This window comes from Rhinolophus ferrumequinum, chromosome 4 (assembly GCF_004115265.2).
Source record: "Rhinolophus ferrumequinum isolate MPI-CBG mRhiFer1 chromosome 4, mRhiFer1_v1.p, whole genome shotgun sequence".
Lineage (NCBI taxonomy): Eukaryota > Metazoa > Chordata > Mammalia > Chiroptera > Rhinolophidae > Rhinolophus > Rhinolophus ferrumequinum.
Genome location: NC_046287.1, coordinates 41,805,343 through 41,830,991, shown reverse-complemented (window position 1 = coordinate 41,830,991; position 25,649 = coordinate 41,805,343). Strand labels below are relative to the sequence as shown.

Genomic DNA, 25,649 nt, shown 5'->3' with positions numbered 1-25,649 from the left:
ATAATCATAGTTTTCTTAGCACTATTCAATTCTAATTGTCTTCTTTTTTGTAATAGAAAGTCTCTAACATACATAAAATATGAAGAATATAGTACAATAAACCCCCATCAATGAAAAATTATCGATATTTTGTCATTCTTATGTTTGAATATAGTCTGGCTTTCTTTAAAAGGCATTCCCCCCCACAGCTTTATTGAGATATAACTGACAATCAAAAACTATATATTTAAGATGCCTCCATATATATATGTATGTATTCACAACCAAGCCAGTCAATATATTCATCACTTTACATCGTAACGATTTTCCTTTCTATGTTGACAATACCCAAGATTTACTCTTAGCAAATTTCAAACACACAACATTGTCAAATATAGTCACTAAAAGCCATTATTAATAATGCCATTTAAGCCAAGGTACATGGGTAATTAATTATTAAAGAATCATAAAGTAATCTTGTAAGCACCAGGAACTTGTAACCTTTAATTTTCTTCATTTATGGCTAAAGGGAAGAAAAGCAACTGAAGCCACAAAATAACTGAAGACTCTTCAGTAGGATTTAAGATTTCATTCATTTAGTCCTACCATTCAATCATTCAACCAGCGTATTCTGGGCACTTCTCGTGGACACTGACCATCCACCAATGAGACAGACCATGCTGGCCGCAGACTGGAGTCCTAATCAGGCTTCACCGTTTACTGACTCTAAGACCTTGGATAAGTTTTGTCCTTGAGCATTATCTTTCTCATCTGTAAAATAACAATAATACCTTCTTGACTTGCTCATTGTTACAGTTAAAAGTGAGGTAAGGTCCCCACAAATGTGCATAATCGGTGTTCTTTAACATATGTTCTGTTTGCCACTGTTATTCCGCTAGGCTCCGAGAGCATAATGAAAGAAATCATAAGCCAGCCTCTCCCTCTCCATATTCCTTTTCCAATCTAAGAGGGCAGCAAAAAGCTCACAGAGGTCCTCCGTATAATGCAACATGTGAGATGCCAAAAGTCTGCCTCCAGTGACAGCAAGCTTTCATTTTCCAAATTCATTCGAGTTCTAATCTTAGGTTGTCTTTCTTTAGGTCTTGCGGCTCTACAAAGATAATCTGTGCTACACTCTGCTGTTGTAGAGGTCAAATGTTTGCATGCAGGTTGGAGAACCTCCCACATTGGTCCTGATGAGGGCAGCGAGCCCAGAAGGCTGGCTGCTAAAGCAGTCTGGCAGCTTTGTCCCGGTCTTCTGAAAGCAGCAGCCCAGGGGGTGTTGCTGGGCAGCAAGGAGTGGCGGGCAGAGCCGGCGCCTCCCTTCTCTATTTCTGGATTTGTACCCAAGCACAAACTTCGGTAAAGTTTGCAGCCAGGAGCGAGCACTTGGGAGCCGCACCACCGGGCCCCGTAAACCGCGTGGTTCGTTCCATCCAACTGCGCCGGCTGCCTTGCTACACACCTGCGCGTGGCTCGCCGCAGCGTGGACCCCACGGCCTCGCGGCTCTGGGCTCCCCGCTCCAAGCACCGGCCGCAGGAGCAGCAGCAGCAGCAGCAGCAGCAGCAGCAGAGGAGCGTAGCGGGCGCCCCACAGGCTGCACGGCCCGGGAGGCGGGGACTGGGCGGGCCGCCAGAGCTCCACTCCCGGAAGCGGGTGGTTCTCTTGCTCCAGCCGTGTGGACCGGCGCGGCAGCTGGAGCTCTAGCATCCCCGCCGGCGCCTCCAAGAGCAGCGGAAACGGTACCGCTGCCGGAGCAGCGCGATCCCGACTCTCTGCCGCCCTGGCTGGCAAGATGCTGCCGGTGTACCCGGAGTTGAAGCCCAACCCGCTGCAGGGCGCGAATCTCTGCTCGCGCGTGTTATTCTGGTGAGCGCCCCGGCCCAATCTGCAACACCACGCCGCTGCCGCGCGGGTGCCTGACGCTGCCGGCGTCTTTTGGGGTGGGGGATCGAGGGTCTGGACCAGGGATGGCTTTTCCCCGGCGCTTCTTTCCGCGGGTGGGGCTGCCCCACGCTGGCTGTGTGGTCCCCGCCTGCGCCCCGCGCGCGGGGTGGGCGGGAGTAGGGCGGGGAGGGGGACCCCGCTATCTGGTGGGGGGGGCGCAGGGTCTCGGTGCCTTGCCACTCGCGGCCCCGCGAGCATTCAGTGCTCGAGACGCGGAGGAGTAGAACTGAGGCTGTTTGGGGGCAATCTGCCCAACAGGAAAACGGACTGCCCGCCCCCCCCCGCCCCCGCCCCCGCCCGAGGCCCTCTTGGTCTTTTTTCCCCCTACTGCTCAGGGATTCGCAGTTTTGAACGAAAGCTGTACCCCTTTCTTTCTAAGCAAGCAGCATATGGACAGCTTTCTTTATCTAATTTCAGCCAAAGTCTAATTAGTGCCCTGGACCATTGCCATCTCCCGGTAGTGTCCCCACCTCTTCCTATATTTCTTATATTACAGCTGCATTTCAACTCTAGTGGGCTCCCCCTGTGCCCGCGTCTGTGACCATGTCTCTATCTCCCGCGCGTTCTCTCTTCATGTATGTCCTAGTACCTAGTTGTGGCAAATTTCAAATGGGTCAAAAATTATTATTTAATGAATGAGGACACTGTTCTTGAACACGGTTTGCGTTTGCCTGGGACACAGCCATGACTGGAGTACGTCTTTGACCAGCTCCTTTCCTGTTGAGAATATTTCTACTTATACCTTTGAGGACTACTTTGGGGATAGGTCTTACATGGATCTCTAGCCTTCAGAGAATCATCCAGGGTCTTGATGCAGGTAGTCTTGCCCAGGAGTCCTGTGGTCCTAAAACCACGTAAAGGGACCCTGCACTGGGAGGAAACACACACAGGTGAAAAATGTCCCACAGAGGTGAAGCTTTTAACTGAAGTTTTCTATCTAGCAGCTGGGACGACTAACTGGGCAGGCCTGAACCTTCGGACTTCGATCACACTTGGTTGATTGTTAGATCTTTTGTTTCCCAACCCTAATCTTTCCCACATATTCTGATATTTTCTTTTTTCTTTTTTAAATGGGAAAGCTTAAGGGATCCCAAGGGGATGAGTGCGCCTACACTTGCTTCGATTGTGTATTCAGTATTTGTGGGAACCTCTCTTAACTGTTTGGTGGCCCTTAAAGGGGCGAAGAAGGAATATTGGCTGTGGTTACCATAAATTATAATTAAGTAGGCAAACATCTCCTTAATTTCAGGCAGGGCAAGGAATGCTGGAAGCACCTTCTGTTTGTGGATTTTGGAAATGTTTGTACTTGGAGATGGGAAGGTGAGGCCCATCTCCCAAGGCATTACCTACTCATTAATGACTTGAGTAGGTATCCACTTCCGGTTTCCAAGGGGTGGGCGGAGGGGGGAGGGAAAGGATTTATTATCTGTTTTACACCTGAAGGCCCTGAAGCAGAGAGAGGTTGAGTAAATTGCCTAGGATCACACAGCTACGCAGTAAATGGTGAGGCAGGATCTCAAACCGGGCACTCTGGTGTCTGGGCTTGTGTTCGAAAGCGATGTACTGAACTGCTCCTGTTGGGACACTTGTTTTTAAATGCTTGGAGAACGCTCTTCCACGCATATCTTTCTTTCTTAAAGTTCTTGCTGTTGGAGATGGTGTACGTGAAACATCTGTTAGCATGCTTTAGGGCAACTGTTCTCAAAGCATGGCGCTCACACCTGCAGCATCCATATCACCTGAGGTCTTGTTAGCAATGCAAATTCTCGGGCACTCTTTCCGGATCAATTCTGTAAAATTAGAAACGCTGGGCGTGTGGGGTGGGGTTAAACTAGCTCTCAAGGTAATTCTGATGGAAGGTTGAGACTGGCTCGCTGCTTTAAGCCACTCCTACTATTGTCATAGTTATTCCAGTATTACAGTTTTAAAAAAGGGGCAAACCTTTGTGAAGTCAGTTGTAGACCATGATTTCCATCCTGTGTTTATTTACCTTGTGCAGTTTGAGAAATTTTAAAGTCTGAGGCACTTTAGTGATTTTCTTGTCTGCCCCTCTGGCTGCAGGCGGGAAAGCTGAAATGAGCCCCGCCAGGAAGTGCTGCCTGGGCACAAGGTCAAGCTTGTAGAGAGAAACCCAGTTTTCAACTGCTCATTGGGTATTTGCTTTTCTTTTCAAATTTCATCTGCTTTATAAACTTGTGAACCTGCTAGCTACCTACCTTCATGATGCCAGTAACTAGCTTATTGACTTTAATATTAGGGTAGTGCAAAAGTAATTGCGGTGTTTGCAATTATTTTTAACCTGTGAAACTGCAGTTACTTTTGCACCGAACTAATACAAGTGAGCTGACCGGGTTTTTTGTCTTTTCACAGCACATTTTGGACTTGGGGGTTTATGAGGCATTGTACATTATGGCTATTGGTAATTGGTTTGGATTTTTGAAAAGAATATGTTTTCTACTTCTGCAAGAAATTTAAAACCATAGAAAAAGAAGAAAAGAATAAGGATATTTATTTCTATTAGCCAAGTACACCTGATCTTTGGTGGTTTCTTAATCTTCCCCTTGAAACCTCTTTATGCACACATCCATCTTTTCTATAAAACTAGTTTTGAATCCTGATTCCTTCTTAATTTCCTATGGTTAACATACATTTATGGCATAAAATACTCTTCAAAACATATTTAATGATTGTAATTTATGCAGTCTTTCAGTTTTGTTGAACACAGTTTATTTCTGTGTATTATGACATAATGTATATCCAAGCCCATATATTTTGGTGCATCTTTCCTTTTTCTATATTCCCAGAAGTAGAATAATTGATGAAAGGCCAAATTGTTTTCCAACAGGATTGGATAAATTTGCCCTTTTCACAGGGGTTTGTGTGCTTATTTCGTTATAAACTTGGAGTACCTGAATAAAATTTTGTTTTCCTAAGGTTAAAAATAATACCAGTTTTAATTTGAATGTATTTGATTTATAGAGACGGATCTTTTTATGTCTATTGACTATTTATTTGTATTTCTTTGAATTGTCTATTAATAGATATTTTTTCCTATGAGGCATTTATATTTTTGAAATAACTTGTAATTGTGCTTAATAGCATTTTTCCAGATTCTTATTTGTCTCTTAATTTAGTTCAGAGGTTTTAAATTCATATGCCATTAATTATACTGAGCTTTTCTTTTTGGTTTCTCCTGTTGCTTTTGTAATATATCTTTCTTAAATCCCAGCATCTTCTACATCTCCATAAGCATTTTCTTTCAGTTCTTTTCTCTTTTTATTTCTAACAATAAAGGCAACTAGAATTTCTTTTAGTATTTGATATAAAATAGGCCCCATGTTTTTCCAAATCAGCCCATTTTCCCCTCATGGTTTATTGAATAATTCTCTTCTCCATTATTGGAAATAAGGGGCAAAGCTTGTGCACCCTGTCCAGCTGAGCCACTAGATTGCCCAATCCCCTGAGGCTCTCCTTGGTGGTGTCCTTCTCCCCCCCTTGCGCCCCATGGGGGATGGTGGTGGTGGTGGTGTGTGTTATGTGTTCTGCATTCCTCTGCCCACCCTCATCTGGAGGTGGGAGAGGTCAGGAGGTTGAGGGGGGTTAGCAATGCAGGATGTGTCCCCAGAGATGGGGGTTGAGGGCCATTTGGGCCAGGTGCATTAGGCCCATCAGAGAGTGGTTAAATCCTCACTCCCCTGACGATGGCTGAAAAGCAAATGCTGTTGTGGAGACCGCTACTGGTGTCATGACACTCTCTGGAGATACTTCTCAGAGAAAGCTGATGACACAAGGGGGAAATGCAAATGGCTGAATGCTGCGGTGGCTTAGAGAGGTTGGTTCTCATTGGGGAAATGACTGTTCAGGTCCTCTGCCCATTTTTTGATTGGATTGTATTTTTGTTATTGAGTTGTATGAGTTCCTTATGTATTTTGGATAGTAACCCCTTACCGGAGGCGTTGTTTGCAAATATCTTCTCCTGTTTGATTGGTTCTCCCATTCTTTATTTTGTCGATGGTTTCTTTTGCTCTGCAGATGTTTTTTAGTTTGGTATAGTCCATTCATTTATTTTAGCTTTTACTTCCTTTGCCTTTGAGGTTAAATTCATAAACTCCTCTTTGAACCCAAGGTCCGTAAGTTTAGTACCTATGTTTAATTCTATGCAGTTTGTTGTTTCAGATCTTGTGTTTAGGTCTTTGATCCATTTTGAGTTAAAGTTGAGAACCATATGATTTCACTGATATGTGGGATACAAAACTGAAAGCAACAAAGGAACAAGACAAATAAAGAAAAAAACTCATAGACACAGACAATAGTTTAGTGGTTATCAGAGGGTAAGGGGGTTGGGGGGGTGGTAGATGAAGCCAGAAGGGATCAAATATATGGTGATGGAAGGAGAATTGACTGGATGGTGAACACACAGTGTGATATATAAATGATGTACATTTATACATAGTTGTACATTTGAAACCTATGTAATTTTACTAACGATTGTCAAACCAATAAATTTTAATAAGAAAAAAAGAGAGGTTGTTTGTATTAGGCTCTTAGTAAATATTGATTACGAATGCATAGAAATGTTTCATTTTAAACTAGGATTTTTGAATCGTTTCCGGAATACCTCTTATATTCATCTCGTTGTTCTTCATTAACAGCCGGAAATCCAAATGTTGTAGAGGGCGGCTGGGGGAGCTTTCCACGGCTCTTTCTCTGCATTTAGCCTGTTCCCTTTTCTTAAGGTTTAGTTGGATGAGTTTTGGCAATTCTATACAATAACGGCAGCCCCAAGCAAGATGTAGAACACCCCAAAGGTGTAGTACAATTTACTACTAAGTTCCTGCAGTGAAATAAACAGTGTGACATTTTATATTTATCTTCTATAGTTTATTCTTCGTTGTGTGTATGTATGTGTGTTTATTCTTCTAGTCCTGAATTTGGTCAGCCTGAGAGGTATTAACTGTTGTCCATTCAGATGTGTCAAGTGGATAATTTGCCTTTCTGACCCTCCCAGGGGACTCCCCCCCTCCTTGTGTATCTCCCAGGGGACACCTGCTATATGGGGTGTGGAGCACAGAGGCACCGTCTACAACATGAGCTTCCATTGTATGTCTCACCTGTCATCTGTTCATGAGGCCAGGGAACCCTGTCCCTTTTACTATGAGGATGCTTCCTGGGTTCCCTCTTTGTTAAGCTCTCAGTCCCTTGCAGTTGTTTTCTGTGTTGATGAGGTGCCAGTAACGCAGTGGGAAGATCTGGGCTTTGGAAATACATGGACTCAGGTCTTATCTCCGGCCCTGCAAGTTCTGTGTGGCTACCTGCAAGTGATCTCGGAGCCTGAAAGTTGGGAGACTGGAGAGGATAGTAAATGCTACTCACCCAGCCCAGCGGGTTATTATGGCCAGAGGATGCCTAAAGACAGGAAGATAAGTGTTAGACCCATTTAGAGATTAATCCTGATGAGATCTCTTTATCTAGACAGAAATACTTTCTTTTATTGCACTTCCCTTTATTGAGCTTTACAGGTGTTGGGTTTTTTACAAACTGAAGGCCGACTCTACACCAGCAAAAAGATTACAGCTCACTTTATCTTGGTGGTCTGGAACGGCCCACAATATCTCCAAGGTATGCCTGTATTATGTACATACATAGAGATAACTGAATATGGACGTCAGCAAGGGTAAGCGTAATATTTTCTTTAGATGTTAAACTCCTGTCTACCTATTTCATCAGTATTTTTTGATATATTATTAAAAATGCAGACGCAGGGCCCTCTTCCTCCCTGCCCTTAGACATTCTAGTGGTGGCAGGTCTGGGTGGGACCTGGGGATCTGCATTTTAAGTTACTTCAGGCATTTGTGCAGGCAGTTAGTCCTCATTGAGGGATCCATTTAGATAACAATGCTGATGCTAACATCTGTTGAATGCTTCCTATGGGCTCAAAATTTTGCTGTTTTACATTTAATGTCTCATTTAATTCTCATGCAATCCTATGAGGCAGACATCCTGTGAATACTTATTTCACAAATGAAGAAATCCAGGTCCAGAGAGGTTGGGCATTTTTGTCAGGAGCCTCATACCTACGCGGGCTCAGTCCCAGCTGGGATTTCACCAACATCCTCAGCACACTTGGAAGCTGGCAGTGCTCAGGCTCCTGTCTGCCTGGCTCTGTCTCTGACAGGTAAATGGTTGACCGAATGAAAAAATGAAGATGCTGACTTTATACAGCAGACACTTAAAAGACATGTTATTGAATGAATATGCTCTTTACATATGCATGCCTCCGAAGCATGTTTTCCTACCTTCTCTTCATTATGCTGCCTCCTGAATTGCCATGTAGGTTGCTAGCATCATTTCCATATAGTTCTTAAGGTGTGAACCTGTCAGTTCTTCTTCATCCTCATTTGCTGACATCACATCCTGTTGATTCAACTTTAAACATACTCTAGGAGTCATTCATTCATTCAGCAGAGGTTTCCTGAACTTAAGTGTGTGGGATCCACAGAGAAGGAAACACACAAAGATATCTGCCCTCCTGGGGCTTGTGTCCCTCCCCACCCCTGCTCTGACCTCGGCTCACGCTCTTGGTGTCTCTTCCTCCTAGAGGGTCTTCCTGCTACCATTTTTTCCCCTAAAACAAGTTCATGGCATCCTCTTGCTTAAACACCTCTGCTGCCTCCTCGCTGCTTTCAAGAGCAGTTCTTCAGTGTGGCATTCAGGATCCTTCAGAATCTGCTTTCCAAGCCTCATCTTCCCTCCTTTCTCAAGCTACTAGGTAGTCTTTTCTGATTAGGTGAGGCACATCTTGTAACTGTCCTGCCTTTGCAGGGCCATCCGAGCCAGGATTGGAGTGCTGACTGGTGCAAGGCAGCTGCCTGTGAGTGAGCCCACGGGCGTGGGAGTAAGTGTGGCAAGCAGTGGATGCCCTTATCTCTTTTCCAGCACCATTACCAGAGACACGTTTCTACTACACTGAGCCCTACCCGAGGTTTGAGGCAGTGGAGCCCAATCTGAAGCTAGATTGCCTGGGTATCAACCTGAGTGCTGCTACTTACTTTACCACGGGCAATAATCATTGTACCCACCTCTTGGGGTTGTTGAGAGCATTAAAAGAACCAAACACTGGTGAGACATTTAGAATAGTGTCTGGCAGATAATAAGCAGTAAGTAAACATGAAAAGAGAGCTCTGCCACCTTCTTCTTGTTACTTGGCAAGTGTAAGCTATTATAACATCTCCCAGAGAGGTTAAAAATGTAAAATTCTGAGTGTTATTCCTAACCCAGGGGATCATAATCTCTGCGGGTTGAGGGGGAGGGCAGGAGGTGACATCCCGAAATGTGAAGTTTGAAACATACTTCCTGGGTGATTCCGGTGATAAGATTTGGGAGCCACTTTTCTCAGTCCTGAAAGTGCATTTCTATTTGAGAGCGCAATGGGAGGCCAAGGGTGCTATTTTGACCCCTTTGTTTAGATTATTCATCCAGCAAACATTTGAGTGCCTTCTTTGTTGCCAGGTTTAAATACTTAAAAATGTCATTCTTTCCAAAGATCTCACAGTCTGGTGAGGAAGGCAGTCAGTGTATTAGTTCTGTAAATAATGCTAGCTGCTGAAAAAAACAAGCCCCAAATCTTAGTGGCTTAGTTAAAAAAAAAACAACAGGCACATTTATTCTCATGTTGTAGTGCATTTTGGGTCAGTTGGGATGGGGAACTATACCACACATTTATTCAGATTTTTGCTATGTTGTGTCTTGGTCCTTGGGTCATCTCCATTGATTCATCTTTATTCAGCTGGAAAGGGGTTGTATATGTTCCGGATGTGGAAGTAATACACATCACTTGCACTCACATCCTGTTGGTCAGCCCTTGGTCACCTCTGACTATAAGGGGGAGGGGCTAGAAAATGTGGTCCACGTGTCCATTAGTCTGCTGAAAGAGTTAACACGTTGGGGTGTGTGCTGTGGTGGAGGTATGAATAAGGTGTGCACGATGGAGGGTTTTGAGGAGCTGTTGGATGGAGAAGGTGGGGAGTTATCCTGGGTAGGGGAATGCACGCCTCCATAGGATAACTCCCCATGTGTAGGACAGAATTGTGAAAAGGGGTCATGTGTCCTGAGAGCAGGGAGAAATGTGGACGCCCCTGGGTCATCATGCCCCTCCCTCCCTGCTAGCTGGTGATGTTTGATATAGTCATTCAAGGTCATAATCCTCCAGTATTTTGTATAAATGAATATGCCAACTTTCAGACCTCTTTTATCCCTTCTCCCCAAACCTGTACTCTACTTAACACGTGTAGCCCTTCTGTGGTTTCTGGATTAGCTCCTTATTCTGTTTCCCAGTTTCGCAGCCAATTCTGTGCTAGCCTCTTTGTGGGGCTAGTCCCTGTCTGCTTTTCCCAAGGCTAGGTCCTGTCTGTCCTATGTCCAATATCATGGAATTATGGGGTTGGAAGGGAGGGATGTTTTAGTTCATATTCAATAGGAATCCCTTGTAGACATTATGGAATGGGGAAATTGACTATTCTTATGTCTTCATATTAAAATACCAGAAGTATTTTGTGTTGAGCCAGTTTCTTTCCAGGCAATTTCTACCCATCTGTATCTCCTTTTTTATTTTTTGTCAACACACAGCGGGTTGACTCTCATACTTTATATGATGAGCTTTTGGTATTCAAAGACAGCTAACATGGACCCGTTAAATCTTGTCTTTCAGAAAGTTGTCTCCAGTTCCATTCTGCCTTTAAATGGCAAGGTTTTTAGACCCTCTTCCGTTTGATTGAATGCTCTTTTGTTTATCAATATCATTTTTGTAATGTGGCATCTCTAACTAGACATGGTATTCCGCATTTGATGTGGCCAGAGGTGATGTTTTAACTAACTACTGCTTTGACAATTTAACAGTTTTGAGTGCTTGCTGCATTCCAGGTAATGTTCTAGACCAGGAGTTGGCAAATCCATACGACCCCCTGGACAAATCCATCCTACTGTCTGTTTTTGTAAATAAAGTTTTATTGGAACACAACCTGTTCATTCATTTATATATTGTCTGTGGGTTACAACAGTCGAGTTGAGTAGTTGCAACAGAGACTGTATGACCTGCAAAGCCTAAAATATTTATCATCTAGCTCTTCACAGAAAATCTTTGCCTACCCCTGTTCTAGACATTTGGGATATAGCAGTGAGCAAAATAGCTAACAGTCCCTCCCTTCATGGGACTTAAATTCTAGTGAGAGAACAAACACTAAACAAGATAAATAAGTACAATATAGTATGTTAGTTATAAGTGTTAAGGAGAAGAAATAAGGCAGGGAAAGGGGTTAGGAGTGTGTGTATAGGGAAGGGAGATGACACTTGGAGGCAGGGTGCCCAGGGAGAACCTCACAGAGGTGAGGGAATGAGTCGTGCACACGCTGGGGGAACGGCCAGTGCAAGAGCAGAGATATCTTGAGGACTCTGCTGGCCGTTGGACTTGGGCTTTACCTGCAAGGAAGTGGGGACCACTGAAAAGTTTTGAGAAGAGATAGGACATTGTCTGCTCAGGATTTAGTAAGATCATTTTGGCTGTTGTGTTGTGGATAGACCAAAGAAAGTCATGGGCAGATGGATGCAGGGAGACTGGTAGGAGATGGTAGTGGCTTTGACCAGGATAGTAGAGTGGCCGTTGTGAGTAGTTGGATTCAGGGAAGAGCTTATTGGAAAATGGAGCTGGGGATCTTTGATGCTAGACACTGTGGGATTTGAGAGGAAGAGAGAGTCAAATTTGCCTCCATGGTTTTGGCCGCACTTGAAAGGATGGAGTCACCATTAGATAAGATGCTAAAGCCTGCAGGCGGAATGAGTTGGAAAAGACCAGGAGTTTGGTTTTGACCATGTTAAGTTTGAGATGCCTGCGACTCAATTGGTCATGCAATTGCTTGGTCATGAGTCGGGCTCAGGGAAGAAGTCTGGGCTGGAGATAAAATTTGGGCATCAGTGGTAAGGCATACACAGTTAACTGACCTCACAGTCCACGGGGTTTATCCTCACACAAACTGCTCTTTTATCCCTATTTAAGTTCACTTTTTTGATGTCAAAGTTTGGCACCTCATTGTTGCCTATTGAAAGTTATTTGAAAATGTCTGTAGTGTGAACACCAGAAAGGACAGGTCCTGGGACTGTCCTCCAGGTTGTGGCCAGTCTGCTAATGAATACCTCGGGCAATAGATTTACTCGGCCACAGGTGCTGGGAGAGGTTGTGCCATCTGTCCAGGGTATTGTATCTACCGGGCAGTCATTCTCTACCCCTACAAAGAAAAGAATTGAGGTTAGATTGGCAAGATTTCCTCTTAATGAGCACAGGCTGGCTTTTGGTGCTGTCTTTCCTAAACATACTTGCAAATTGCCTTCTTCAAACTATTGACTATGATTTATATTAATCTTGCTAGCTCTAGTATTTTGTCTAAGTTATTACACAGCGGTTTTTCAACCTCACTACGATTGAATTACCTGGGCAGCCATCAAATTCAAATGCCTGGTCCCTCCATAGGCCTGTTTGAATCATCTCTGGGGGTAGAATGCAGGCATCAGTATTTTTAAAAGGTTCCCTATGAGACGGACATTGAAGACTAAGAACAACTGATTAACAGCTTCCCAAAGGTTCATACACACATTTCTGTGCATATTTTCATTTTTCTGGCCAAGGGGTTTGAACTACCCTTATTCCCACCCTAACGAGGTTCCTCTCAAAGCATAAGAAGTGGCACAGCAGGGCTTATTCATGCCTATGGGGACTCAGCAAATGATGAGGGAAGAAGGGGACTTGCTGTGTGCAGAGATCTTCGAGGCCCTTGGTCCTTGGGTTCTTGTAGTCATCTCTTGTGGCAGCTGGCCTCGTCCTCATTTTACCCAGGTGTAGACATGCTGACACTCCGAGTTGAGTCAGGTCTGACACATTCCAGAGCATGAGCTGAGGTCTCCATGTCCTCTTTCTGCCCTTCCCTGGTCAGACAAGAATGCCTGGATTGATTGAGTTTACGGGGGTCACTGGGTAGAAATATCACACTTGCCAATCAAAAGCTCGTGAGTAGAAAAGTGCTTACCTAATAAACTGCTTTCATCTCCAGACTTTTATTGGTGGGCTTTATTGGTCAGGATGTGACTAAGATTATGTGATAAATCCAACTGGCTACTACTTTTAATTTTTCCTGCTGACGTGATCCTTCCCCCGTTAGGCAGTGTGCTCTTGCGCAGTTTTTCTCTCCATGGTGTGAAAGGTTTCTGTCTTGTTGTAAATTAGTAGAAGGGAGAGTCATCCATAGCCTAAAACTTTAGGCTTGGCCTGGAGGTGTCTCAGTGTCACAGAATCCAGAGGTGGCATTTATATGAATTCTGAGTGTTCATTGAGCAACACAGCTTGTTCACCTGTAAAAAAGGATAATGCATTTTTAATAGATGTTATCTGGTATAGTACCTGTAAATAACTGCTGCATAGTAGGCTATCATTAATTGAGTACATTGGGGAGTACTCCAAAGTTCATCCTTTTATTTTTTATTGTTTTAAATGGTCTAATGTTATTTAAGTCTTTATTCATGTGACTTAAAAAAAAATAAATTGCTAGCTCTTTGAGGGCAGAAACCAATGTCTTTTACATCTTTATCTCTCCATGCCTAGCTGAACATGTCACACTTACTAGGCTTATTCAGAGACTGAATAAGTTATTACGTGAGTCTTTTCAGGTTCCTCTCAAAGCATGAGAACAACTGGCAGAGTGGGTCTTATTTGTCCCTATGGGGACTCAGCAAGTGATGGGGGAGGAACGGGACTTGCTGTGTGCAGGGATCGGGGAGACACTAGTGACTCTTTTCTAATTTGGAATTGCTGACACCTCTACCTTAGATAGAAGCAAGCTGGGTATTTTGGAGAGCATCAGACTGGAGCCAGAAGACCCAGGTCCTGGTCCCTGATCTTGCACTTGTTAGCTCTGACCTTAGGCAAGAAGACGCTTACCTACTCCGGGCTATGGAAGCCTCTTGTACAAGCTGAAAAAATTAAACCTCATGGTGTGTTCCAAGAATTATTTAAGTGTAATAAGCTAATAAAATTTTATCCACTGGTTTTCTCCCTCACTTAAATCAAGGAGGGCAAGTCAGCAGGGACGTGTAAGATGTGTAATGTCCATCTCTGATGAATGGAAAAGTGACCTGTTAGTAACTGCTCTGGAGAAACTAAGAAATTAAGATCTATTAAAAAGAAAGCAACAAGGGGAAATGTAATTTATCCTAAGAACGGGGTAGCTATTGGTGGAAGCACTTTGAAGATTATAAGGTGGTGTTACTACATCTGCCAGAAATTTCTGGAAAGCAGTGCCGTTTGGCTGAAATTGCTCGTCAGCTTCTCCTGCAACTTCCCTCTTTCCATTAGGCCCCAGACACCTTGATCTCCAGACTTTTAGCTGGCAGAACTCTGAGAATAAATTTCTGTCATTTAAGCGCCCCCATCTGTGCACTTTGTTATGGTAGCCTGAGCAGACTGAAGGGTCCCCGTGCCCCACAGAGGCCTTGGTTAGTGCCGTTGGCTGTCATTGATCAGAGCTGCTTTGTACTGTGGTAGTTTGTCCTCTGTTAGACTGAACTCACCAAGGATTCTGACCCCACAGCCTTGCCCTCGCCTCGACCTGCTCATTATAGATCTGCCTCATGTGTTTTGAGTTGAATTCAGGTAAAATCCACTCTTCAAATGTGAAGCCAATCCCCATAAACCCTTCAGAGTGCTTTGCAGAGGAGAACACGTTCTGTCCCTGGACAGGCAGTGTGGGTGTTCCCAGGTACAATTATTGCTCTTGAAAACAGATCACTTATTGTTGCTGTTAGGTCCCCATCACCAGGCGGTTGCATCTTTGGCATAAGGCTATCCAGTGTAAATTCTGGTCTTTCAGGCTGTGAGGTAACCCAGACTCATGCTCTGAACTTGCTCTTTTACAATCTACATGCAAATTTACCGAATTATTTTGTTTTTGGGAAAACCCCATGTAAGTCCTTAGTGTATCCAATATTAATAGCCAGAAAAGGAGGTGGCTTTATTGTTCTCTCAGGCAAACTCAACACTTTCTTTCCTTTTCCCCTTTAGAATATAATGTACTGCAAGTTTTTCCTGAAGACAAACATTTTAAAGAGAAAATTAGTCCCTTTGAGTAAGCCAAGTTAGGACCCCCCCCCCCCCCCAAATCAGTGGATTTTGGTCATTTCAGCTAGGAGCCACTCAGAACGGGAATTGAAGTCTTGGGAAGGGAAATTCCACAGGGCTGCCTCTTCTCCACAGTTCGGGAGGGATATCTTTCTTGTAACAGGGAAGCACATTTTCTAAGAAACCCTTCCAGGAAGGATGAGGTGCAGCAGGAAGGAATCCCACAGAGCAGCCCATTTGCAAACATAGAAAAGGGAATTAATCGCCTTTGATTTCTGGGAATTGGTGGTTTTTTATAGAGGGCAGAACAAAGCGTTTAAACAGCAGCAATACATTCCACTGAATGTATTAGTCTGTGGAAAAGGCACTGGGTGAGGGTTGTTGACATTGGTTAAAAATGAACTCCGACTGGCAACTTTTAGATGAACCGGAGACAGGCTTAGCCATTCTGATTCCCTGTCATCTCAGGCTAATTCTCTTGGAAAGTTTTACTTGGGGAAGTTGGTGACATGTGTAAAACAGAGGCCTAGGCAGGTTGACGGAAACTATCCCAGGGTCACACAGACAGAAGGTCTGGTTCAAATCCAGTATGTAGTTTCCTCCCTCTCAAATATTTAGATGGAATTCCTGGCAAGAATTTCAAGGAAGGAAGAGGTGAACATGAAAACTGATGCAGCACCTTGTATGTTGAAGGACTGACTATGCCAAGCATGTGGAGAATGTAGACGTGAGTGAGGCCAGTGTGTCTTTCCAGGGTGGTAGTCGTGGGGCAGGAAACACAGCAGCCGCCTCAGCGGGGCCCTGTGGCTCCCTGGAAGCTGGGGAGCTTGGCTGGAGGTCCCGGTCAGTGCTTCCTGCCAGTTCTGTGCTTTTTAGACCTCATGCTCACGCCTTCTCCTGTGTTCTCTTGAACTCTCTCTTCTCTCCCTACTCCCCTGCTCAGAAAGTCAGCTCCATGTACTTGTTTCCACAAAAATCCATGCGCATTGAGGTTTGGGGATTTTTGAAGATTTTGGTTGATGATCGGTGGGGGAGGGCCTTGTCCCCATCCCCTCCGTCTTTCTCTCTCACCTCCACTTCCTCACTGAAGTAAAAGACAGTGTCCCCCCCGTGCTGTTCTGACCACTGAGACTTTCATGAATAGTTTTCTACCTTATTACGCAATTCCTATCACACAAGGTAGAATGTTACATTTAACATTTGTAAATGCTTTGCCAAGTGTGGCCACTTTCATTGCCTCTAGCTGAGGAAACTGAGGTGTGGAAAGGTTCAATTCTGGGTCCAAAGCAACACAACTTAGTAACTGTGTGTGTGTGTGTGTGTGTGTGTGTGTGTGTGTGTGTGTGTATGGGGGTGGGTGGGGTGGGGAAGTTGGGGTGGGTGGGCCCGGGCTGTCTGATTCCCAGCTTCAAATGTTGAAAGGTCCATGCAAAGGTCCTTGGAAGGCAGAGAGAGGTGAGTTCCATTCAGATGAGTGTTTGCTGGAGGAGCCGGTGTAATCCAGGAAAGGCTTCATGGAACAGTTGGCGCTTGTAAAACCACATCATGTTTTAGTTTGTGCAGAAATTCTCTTTCCCGTCCTTAAGAAGTGTACCTCCAAAAGCATATCGCACTGCGGGTGAAGACTTCTTTTGCTAGGCTTAGCAATCTGGTGTCAATGTTCACGCCCAGTCTTTACTTCTGAAGTGTCCCCTGGTTCCTAACAATTTTAGCATTTGGTTAGATTGTAGAGGGGTTTGTGTTCCTTATATCCAGGTTCTCCTAACAGGCTGTGGTTCTGTGTGTTGTACTCATCTCATTATTTGGGAAGGAAATGATTTGGTGTGGCAGCCCTCTTCCTATCCCCCGGCCCCCACAAAAAAGGGGAAAGAAAAACCACATCTTGATTTGATATGAAATCAGATTCATGGTAAAAATTTTTTTTTTTTAAAGATTTTATTGGGGAAGGAGAACAGGACTTTATTGGGGAACAGTGTGTACTTCCAGGACTTTTTTTTTCTTTTTTTCCAAGTCAAGTTGTCCTTTCAGTCTTAGTTGTGGAGGGCGCAGCTCAGCTCCAGGTCCAGTTGCCGTTGCTAGTTGTAGGGGGCGCAGCCCACCATCCCTTGCGGGAGTTAAACCGGCAACTTTGTGGTTGAGAGCCCACGCTCCAACCAACTGAGCCATGTGGGAGCTCAGCGGCAGCTCAGCTCAAGGTGTCGTGTTCAATCTTAGTTGCAGGGGGCGGAGCCCACCATCCCTTGCGGGACTCGAGGAATTGAACTGGCAACCTTGTGGTTGAGAGCCCACTGGCCCATGTGGGAATCGAACCGGTAGCCTTCGGAATTAGGAGCATGGAGCTCCAACCGCCTGAGCCACTGGGCCAGCTCTCATGGTAAAATTTTTGATTTTCTAAGGTCATAGAGCTCTTGTGAGTTTTTCTTTCTTTTTTTTTTTTCTTTTCACTTGTACCAGGTGGCTGTAACTCTAGGTTTGCTCAGACTGTCCTGGTTTACACCCCATATCATATTGCAATTATTATTGGTACCCCATTTTATTCCTAAGAGTATCTTAGGTTGGATGATAAGTAACATCACTCCAACTGAGCTGCAGTTCATATTCCATAAAACATGCCTTTTCCCACATCTGTGAAGCACGGGCAGGAACTGTGGACAGGGGGATGTCAATATTTATTAAACTTTTACTAAGAGTAATGATTAGTGAAAACTATTACTATCCCCACCTGAATGGGTGTCCTGAGAAAATAACCCCTGACGTGGGCTTTGGTATGGAAGAATGACGACTGTGAAAGCTACCGGGAGAGTGTATGGTTCTTGAGATGATAGCTGGCAGGCCAGGTGGTGGGAGTGTGGCGTGGTTGGTCTGCTGGGAGCTGGGAGAATATTGACGCTTACTGGAACGTCTCTCACTTGTGGTCCAGTTTGTGCAGCTGGAGGGACCATACCTAAAGGGGTCTCCTGAAGATGTGTGTGAGTCCAGCCAGTGAAGGCAGTTGTAAATGAGCACTTAGCTTCGAAGGTGTGAGGCAGGGAGAGGGGGCTGAACAGAAAGCCAAGACCGGGGGACCATGGTGAGCTTTCCGGGAACCAGGGAAGTCCTGGATGGAGAGGCTGGAAGACCCCTGAGACGGCACGGACCTTCACTGTGTTAGCTAGCTTAGCCGATAAGCTGCTTCCAGTGCTTTTGGGGTGGGCTAGGGGAAGGAGTGGGCAAGGGCTATGAGAGGCCTGGGTGGCTCTGTACCCTTGGGGTCTGCTGAGACAGGCAGAAGCTGAGGAAGCCAGATCCTAGCGAGGGTGAGTTCGTACTCTATACGGTGACTGCCTTACTGATGAACAGCGGTGTGATCTTGGCCCAGTTCCAATCTGAGCCAGTTTTTTTCATCAATTGACCATGTTAGTATTAATGTGGATGGAAGAAGAAGAGCCACACTTACTGTTTTTCTCCATTAACCCGAAGCCCAGCTACCTCTCCCTGGTTCTCTGGTTCACTCCCATCTACAGGGCATTCTTTATGATCTCCGCTGAATTAGAGGCAAATACTTAATATTTCAGGATTTTTCTCTAAGTGCTTCAGGCCTTGGGGCTCTGCACTTGCCCTTCTCTTTTCTTGGAACATGCTGAACCTGCTCCCATCTTTCGAGTCTTGGGCCACACCTGGCCTCCTCCATGAGCTCGTCCTTCTCATCCCATCTAAAGGAGTCGCCCCCACCCTCTGCCATGTGTTCCTATTTTATTTTCTGTCTGGTTGATATCATTGTTTTGAACCTGTCTTTTTCGTTTGGTTGCCTTCCCTTCCTGAATGTGAGCTCCATAAGACACGGTATCTGTGGCTTGGAATTTAGAAGAGTGCCGGTTACATGGTGGGCAAGTGCTTAAGAGTTAATTTGTATTAGTAAATGTTGTAATTTATTCCTTTTTTCCTCCAGTCCTGTTGCTGAAGTTCCTGGTGCAAGAAAAGTGAATTGTAGGTTGCATCCTTTTTTATTAATAAAGGTGTTAAAGCACATGCTGTGCTTAGAGGGCTGCTTCGTGGGGGTGAGGGGGGAAGACCCCACTTGGCTGTGGCCTCTTTGGAGGCAGAAAGAGGAGGTGGCTGTTGGGGTACACAGCTGGGGATTGAAGGGTTGCCCTTTCACCATTCTTGACCCTTGTGTGTGTGAGGGTGGTCTGTCTTCCCTTCATCTCTCCCTGTCTTCTGATGGGGTGAGCTCCATGGAGGGGCGAGGAGAAAAGAGGCTTTTGGGAGGGAATTGGGTTAGCTTGAAAACGGCATCCAGAACCGCCAGAACCGCGGGAGTGGTTTAGGACTGGGGTGCTAGAGGACAGGTGCAGAGCTGGGAGTGACAGGTTATATGTTAACTGTGTCTACAGAACATTCTCTTTGCTGTCCTACAAAACCTGTTTGTGTAGTTTTCAGGTTTGTTTTTTTTCCCCCCAATCTCTGCGAGCTTTTAGGAAATATTTTTCAAAGTGAATGCGAGATTTCAAGATTATTAAGAGTGCTATTTGAGCGGCTCCTAAGATTCACTATGGAGTTTTCCCTCTCTTGATTTAATTCCTACCAAGTAAACCCTTTAAAAGACCTTGTACAGAGGCTTTTCAAAGAATGTTTTTGTTCTGTCTGAATATGCCGCTATTCAAGCTGAGGATTGGTACTATGTGCATAATTGACCTAATGCTTCAAAGAATGAAATAGTTCAGCTGGAATTTTCCTAAAAACTGTCCCATTGGCATAGTATTGCCCAAATAGAAAAGTGTATGATTTATAATTAGCTTTTCCTTCTTAACTCCGGATAACAGGCAGAACAGAAAGGTTATTACATTTTAAATTGGTATTATCATTTTAGACAGCTGTCCTCAATAATGTATGTACAATTTGGTACCCTGGTCTTTTTTTTTTTTTTTGGTATAAATTGTTTTTGCTTGTCAGAATGTGGCCGACAAATTCCACGTTCCATATCTCGCCGAGAGTAACAAGAGTCGCCTAGAATAGACGTGGAAGGGACAGTCAGCGAGAGGGACTAATTTGGTGTGGAAGAGTGGTTTCACGTTCAAAGCCAGCAGGGGCACTGGGGATTTTTCTGTCACACGTTCACTCTGCTTCAAAACTGCGAGGGCCTTGTGTGTTTTGTTGATGGAGCTGAAGTAGTTTCAGTTATTAGATCATGGATAATTGCCAGAAATATGGACTCAAATCAGTGCTTATTAATTTAACCCTTTTGCTTTTTCTCCCAAGAATGTAGGGCAGTGACATTATTAAAATTAAATTAAAAACTAGGCTCCACAGCGTTAGTAGTTATTTACTTGAACTTAAACCATAACAGTGTAACCAACTGCCTTCTTCAAGTGTGTTCCCTCCTCCAGTTTCATGACAAGCTGTGTCACATTGTGTGCTCTGTTTCTATTAGGCTCAATGTCTGTTATGTAAATAGAAAAGGAACATACCGTTAAAGTAAACTTAAACCCAAGAAAGTTTCACTGCAAACTAGAGCACCTCAGTGTCCTTGGGGGTTACTGGCAAGTTCTCATCTGCTTTCTGTAAGTTTGGGACAGATATGGTGCTATTTGTATGCAGGTTTTATAGACACACTGTTAGGATGTTGAGGGCTAAGGTGATGCAAATATTTGCTGAGGTTTTATAGACTAATGATTTGTTAATCATAGCTGTGGTCTTGGAGAGTAAACAACCTCCACATGGGCTCCTACGGAAGCACAGCATGGTGGGTGAGGGCCTGTGTGGACCCAAGACCCACGTGTGACCTTCTTGCCCTCTACTCCTAGGCCAGTGGTCGCTGTTCTCGTGATGTGGCAGTGGCCACTGCCTTTGGAGATCTCTCTGTTTACAGCTCCATCCTGACTCAGGGTGGAAGATACTGTTTTTGATAGAACCCAGCCAACTCATATCACATTGCACACACTCATGTAATCTGTGTGCAGCTGTCTGCGGATTCACTTGCTAGCTGCGCTTTAAGACTGGAATTAATCCTAGGTCTGAGTTAAACTTTGTTATGGGGTCAAGAGAGAAAAGCCAGCTGGCTATTTCTGGTTGGGTCTTTTTTGGTGTGTCTTCCACTGCTCATCATATGACCGCGATCTCTGAGGAATCAGAAATGGGAACCTCTTTGGTGGGTGGCTCTGCCTAGAGACTTGATACCCCAACTGTGGTCTGCAGACCAGCCACACTGCCATCACCTAAAGCATGGGAGAAATGCGGAGTCTCAGTCCCCAACCCAGAATTTGTATTTTAACAAAATCTCCAGGTGATTCATATGCATGGACCTCGGCAAGTCTCCTGTTGCGATGTGCTTGGTTGAAGCTGGGCTTGGTTGAAGCTGGGTTGCTATGTCTTCTAGGTCCTGAGGGTGGGAAGAGGAGCGTGTGGGGGACGTGTGCTCATAGTTCTAAGGCCTGGGTCTTCCACGTGAGTGGCACATATCCCTTCTTCTTCAGTGCAATGTGGTCTCACCTAACTGCAAGGGATCTAGCAAACAGTCAAACCATGTGCCGGGAATAAGGGAGAAGGAAGAACCAGACTCACAAATGGGCCAAGGAATGGATTAAGTGAGCTAAGCTATGGGTGTCGTTCAGCAGTCAGTCTTATGCCTGCCTTTCCTTTCCCTACTCCTTTTCAGTTTGTTTTTCTTAATCACTATATTAATTAAAAAATTAAAAATGTTACTCGTTGCTGACTAGAGGAAAAGATACTAATTTTATTTCTAATGATGGATAACACCAATGTTAATGGTTGGGTAACTGTCCACTCTTAAAGAAAAAACACCCAACATGCTTATCAAATACCCAACTTCTGAGACCTATACAGGTGTGGATTTCACCCCAGTCTTGCTCCTTTCCTCTCTTCCTCTCTTCCCTTTTATGACGGAAAATGACAAGCATATGCGTGTGTACATCCAGAGGGTGCAAAAAAATGTATACACATATTAAGAAAGAAGAAACTATTAAAATTGTAATACACAATATATACCAATAACGAAAGATGAATACAAGTCACGTTTGACTTCTGCAATTGCAAGAGGTGCTCAAAGTGGTGACCATCAGCGTCCAGACACTTCTGATTACGGTGAACTACGGCTTGAGCAATGTTGACCAAAGTGGCCACTTGCATACATTTATTTGGCACCCCCAGTATTATACATGTGGTATAATGAACCCCTGATGACCCGTCTGTGAGTGTCCACAGTTACCAACTCATGGCCAGTCTTGCCTCGATTCTATTCCTACTCACTTCCTATCCTGGATGTGAAGTGTCCAAGTTTGATGAGTGAAGAATAAATAATGTTATGGGCTCGTGTCCCTCCACAATTCATGTTGAAACCCCAATGCCCAGCACTTCAGAATGTGACTGTATTTGGAGATCGGGCCTTCAAAGAGGTGGTTAAGTTAAAATGAGGCTGTTCACATGGGCCGTAATCCAATACGACTGAAGAGAAAATTCGGACACACAGACACCAGGGGTGTACACGCACAGAAGACAGGGAAGCATCTGCAAGCTAAGGAGAGAGGCCTCAGGAGAAACCAACCCTGCTGACACCTTGATCTTGGACTTCTGGCCTTCAAAACAAGGAGAAAATAAATTTGTTGTTTAAGCCACTCAGTCTGTGGTATTGTGTTGTGGCAGCTCTAACAAATGAATACAAATGGTGTTTCATTGCTGCTTTTGTTTTCAATGGAGGGTAGCAAAATGCACTTTTTAAAAGTCACCGTACATATTTGTTATTAATGTAATTTTCACAAGTATTTCTAAGAAATGGTTACTGTATGAATATGTGCATATACACAGTTAAATTATTTGTTGTACCTCTCATTTAGTGTCACATTTTTTTAACCTTTATATTATAAAACAGGCATTGAATATTATACAAAACAAAGGCATAGCTTAGAGAATTATTACAAGATTAACACCCTTTTTACCAGCAGCCAGGTCATAAAATAAGATTTTGCCAGGAACCCCCTCCCCAAAAGTGTTCTGTCCCAATTACAAGTCCCTCCTTTCCCTCAAAAAGAACTAATAATCAACTTTAAACTTGTCATGGTCTGTATTTCTTTTAAATCTTCACTGGTATACCTGTAGTATATTTTTTTTTTGTAGTTTTAATTAGTCTGTGCACACTTAGATGAGCTCACACTCTTCTTTTTAAAATGCAGTATTATTTAATATAAACAATACCTTTTGGTAACCCAGGTCCTATGTTTGTCTTTTAAAACAGCTCTAAAATATTCTATCATGTCAATATGTTTTAGCCATTTATCTGTTTTATGGGGCATTTGCAGTTTGACTACTTTTTAAAATCATATTTTGAATATAATCATCAAACTCTCTGGACCGATTCTTCAATTCTGAACCATATAATCATCTTGAAAATAACATATTCTGCACTATCTCTGCCCCAGGTACTGGCCTAGGCATTGGGGACAGAAAGTAGTGTCTTTTTTCACAAGACTTAAAGCTTGATTCTGTGGAGTAGAGTTCTAAAAGTGAAATATCTGAGACAAAGGATACACACCAGCTTTGTACGTTTAATGAAATATTCCTGGATTTTAAAGAAAAATTGGATCAGTTTGAAATATGCTAATATTGTAAATGTGTCTGTGCTAACTCCTAGCCTGGCCAATATTGAAATGAAAATCATCCAAAGAAACACACACACACATACATACATACACACGTATGTATATGTGTGTGATATATATATATAAAAATATATATATATACATATATATATATATATATATATATATATATAAATAAATAAATACATACTGGGGCTGGCATGATACTTTCAAGTTATTTTAATTCAGATTCCTAGCAAGGCTGATTGTTTCCCATACAAATCCATCAGGAGTGCTTGTTTAAAATGCAGACTCTTAGTCTCTACCCTCAGGTCTGCAGAATCAGAACCATAATGGTGGGGTCTGGGTTTATTTTTAATGAACTTCTTATGTGATTTTCATTTCAGATTAAAATGTGAGAACTCCGATCCATCCTAGAGTTAGAGCGTGTGGCCACAAGGCAAGAAGAGGGAGGGAGCTTTTAAGACATTCCTAGTCTTTTCCTTCAGTGCTGGCAGAAGTGTTCATAGTGGCAGTGATAGGCTGGTGGGCTCCAGGTCTAGGACTGGAGTTTTATATTGACTGAGGTGAGGACAGGGAGGCTGTGGGGGAAGGAAGCAGTCAGCAGGAAAGTAGGTGAGTTGACTTCAAGGACAGCAGAAGCTAAGGAGTTGGTGTCCTGAGATGTGAGTGACTGTTCTTGAGCTCTCAGGAGAGCCCCCCCTGCATTGACTTCTGGCCCCAACTACCTTGATCCGAACTTCACAGGCACTGTCCTCCATGAGACTGCCCTCTCTTTAGACCCCAGCTGCAGGTTCGGGGTCCCCAGGCCACCTTCACTCAGAAGGCTACACATTTGGGGTTTCCCACGACCCCCTCAGGTTCAATAATTCACTAGAACCACACGTAGAACATAATTACAGTTTTATTTTAGCAAACAGATACACGCATAGATCAGAAACAAAAGGAGAGTTGCATATGGTGAGGTTTGGGAGGTTCTGTTTCAGAAACTTTGTTGTCTTATCCCCATGGATTCAGGGTATGTCACACTCCTGGAACATTAGTGTGCGACGGTACTCAGAATGTTGCCAACCAGGTAAACTCCAAGTTTTGGTGTCCAGAGGTTCTATTGGGGATTCATTATGTAGCCATGATCGACTGACTCAGCCATGTGATTGATCTCGATCTCCAGCCCTGCCTCCACGGAATTCAGGCTGATTTCACGTGGCTCAAAGGCCCAGTCTTCTAATCACGTGATTGGTTTTTCTGGTGTGGCCAGCCTCCATCCGGAGTCATCTGTTAGCATAAACTCTGTAGGGGACGCTATGAGTCACCTCGTTAGCATAAACCATCAGGGCCCACACTCATTTGGGAAATTCCAAAGATTTAGGGGAACTGGGGCAAAGCCCAGGAACTAGGGACAAATACTCGCCAAAGTGTTTTTTTTTTTTTTTTTTTTTTTTTTTTTTTACATCCCAGCTGCATTGAGGTACGGTTGACATAATTGTTAGGTATTGGACATGTACAATCTGATGATTTGATACATGTATACATTGTGAAAGGATTTTCCCTGTCAGCTTAGCATATACATCACCTCACTTATTTACCCTTTTCTTAGGGGTGGGAACATTAATTTCTACTCTCTTAGCAGATTTTAATTATGAAATACTGTATTATCAATTGTAGTTACCCTGTTACACATTAAATCCTTAAATTTGATTCATCTTATAGCTGAAAGTATGAACGCTTTTACTAAATTCTCCCTATTTTTCCCATTTCCCCCATGTACTGGCAACCACTTTTCTAATCTTTCTGTGATTTTAACTTTTTTTTTTTTTTTAAGATTCCACATATAAGTGATACTATGCAGTGCTTGTCTGTCTTATTTCATTTCACATAGCATACTGCCTTCCAGGTTCATCCGTGTTGCTACAAATGACAGGATTTCCTTCTTTTTTAAGGTTGAATAATAATCGACCGTGTGTGTGTGTGTGTG

General features: G+C 43.8%; 1 protein-coding gene across 1 annotated transcript in view; it reads left to right on the top strand.

Moving 5' to 3' along the window:
- The first annotated feature begins 1,628 nt into the window (after positions 1–1,628).
- Positions 1,629–25,649, top strand: part of ABCC4 (ATP binding cassette subfamily C member 4) — a 237,160-nt gene continuing 213,139 nt past the window's right edge. The window contains exon 1 of the mRNA XM_033104819.1: positions 1,629–1,849. Coding sequence (XP_032960710.1) covers positions 1,776–1,849 — 74 coding nt within the window. The 5' untranslated portion in view covers positions 1,629–1,775. The remainder of the gene's footprint in view (positions 1,850–25,649) is intronic.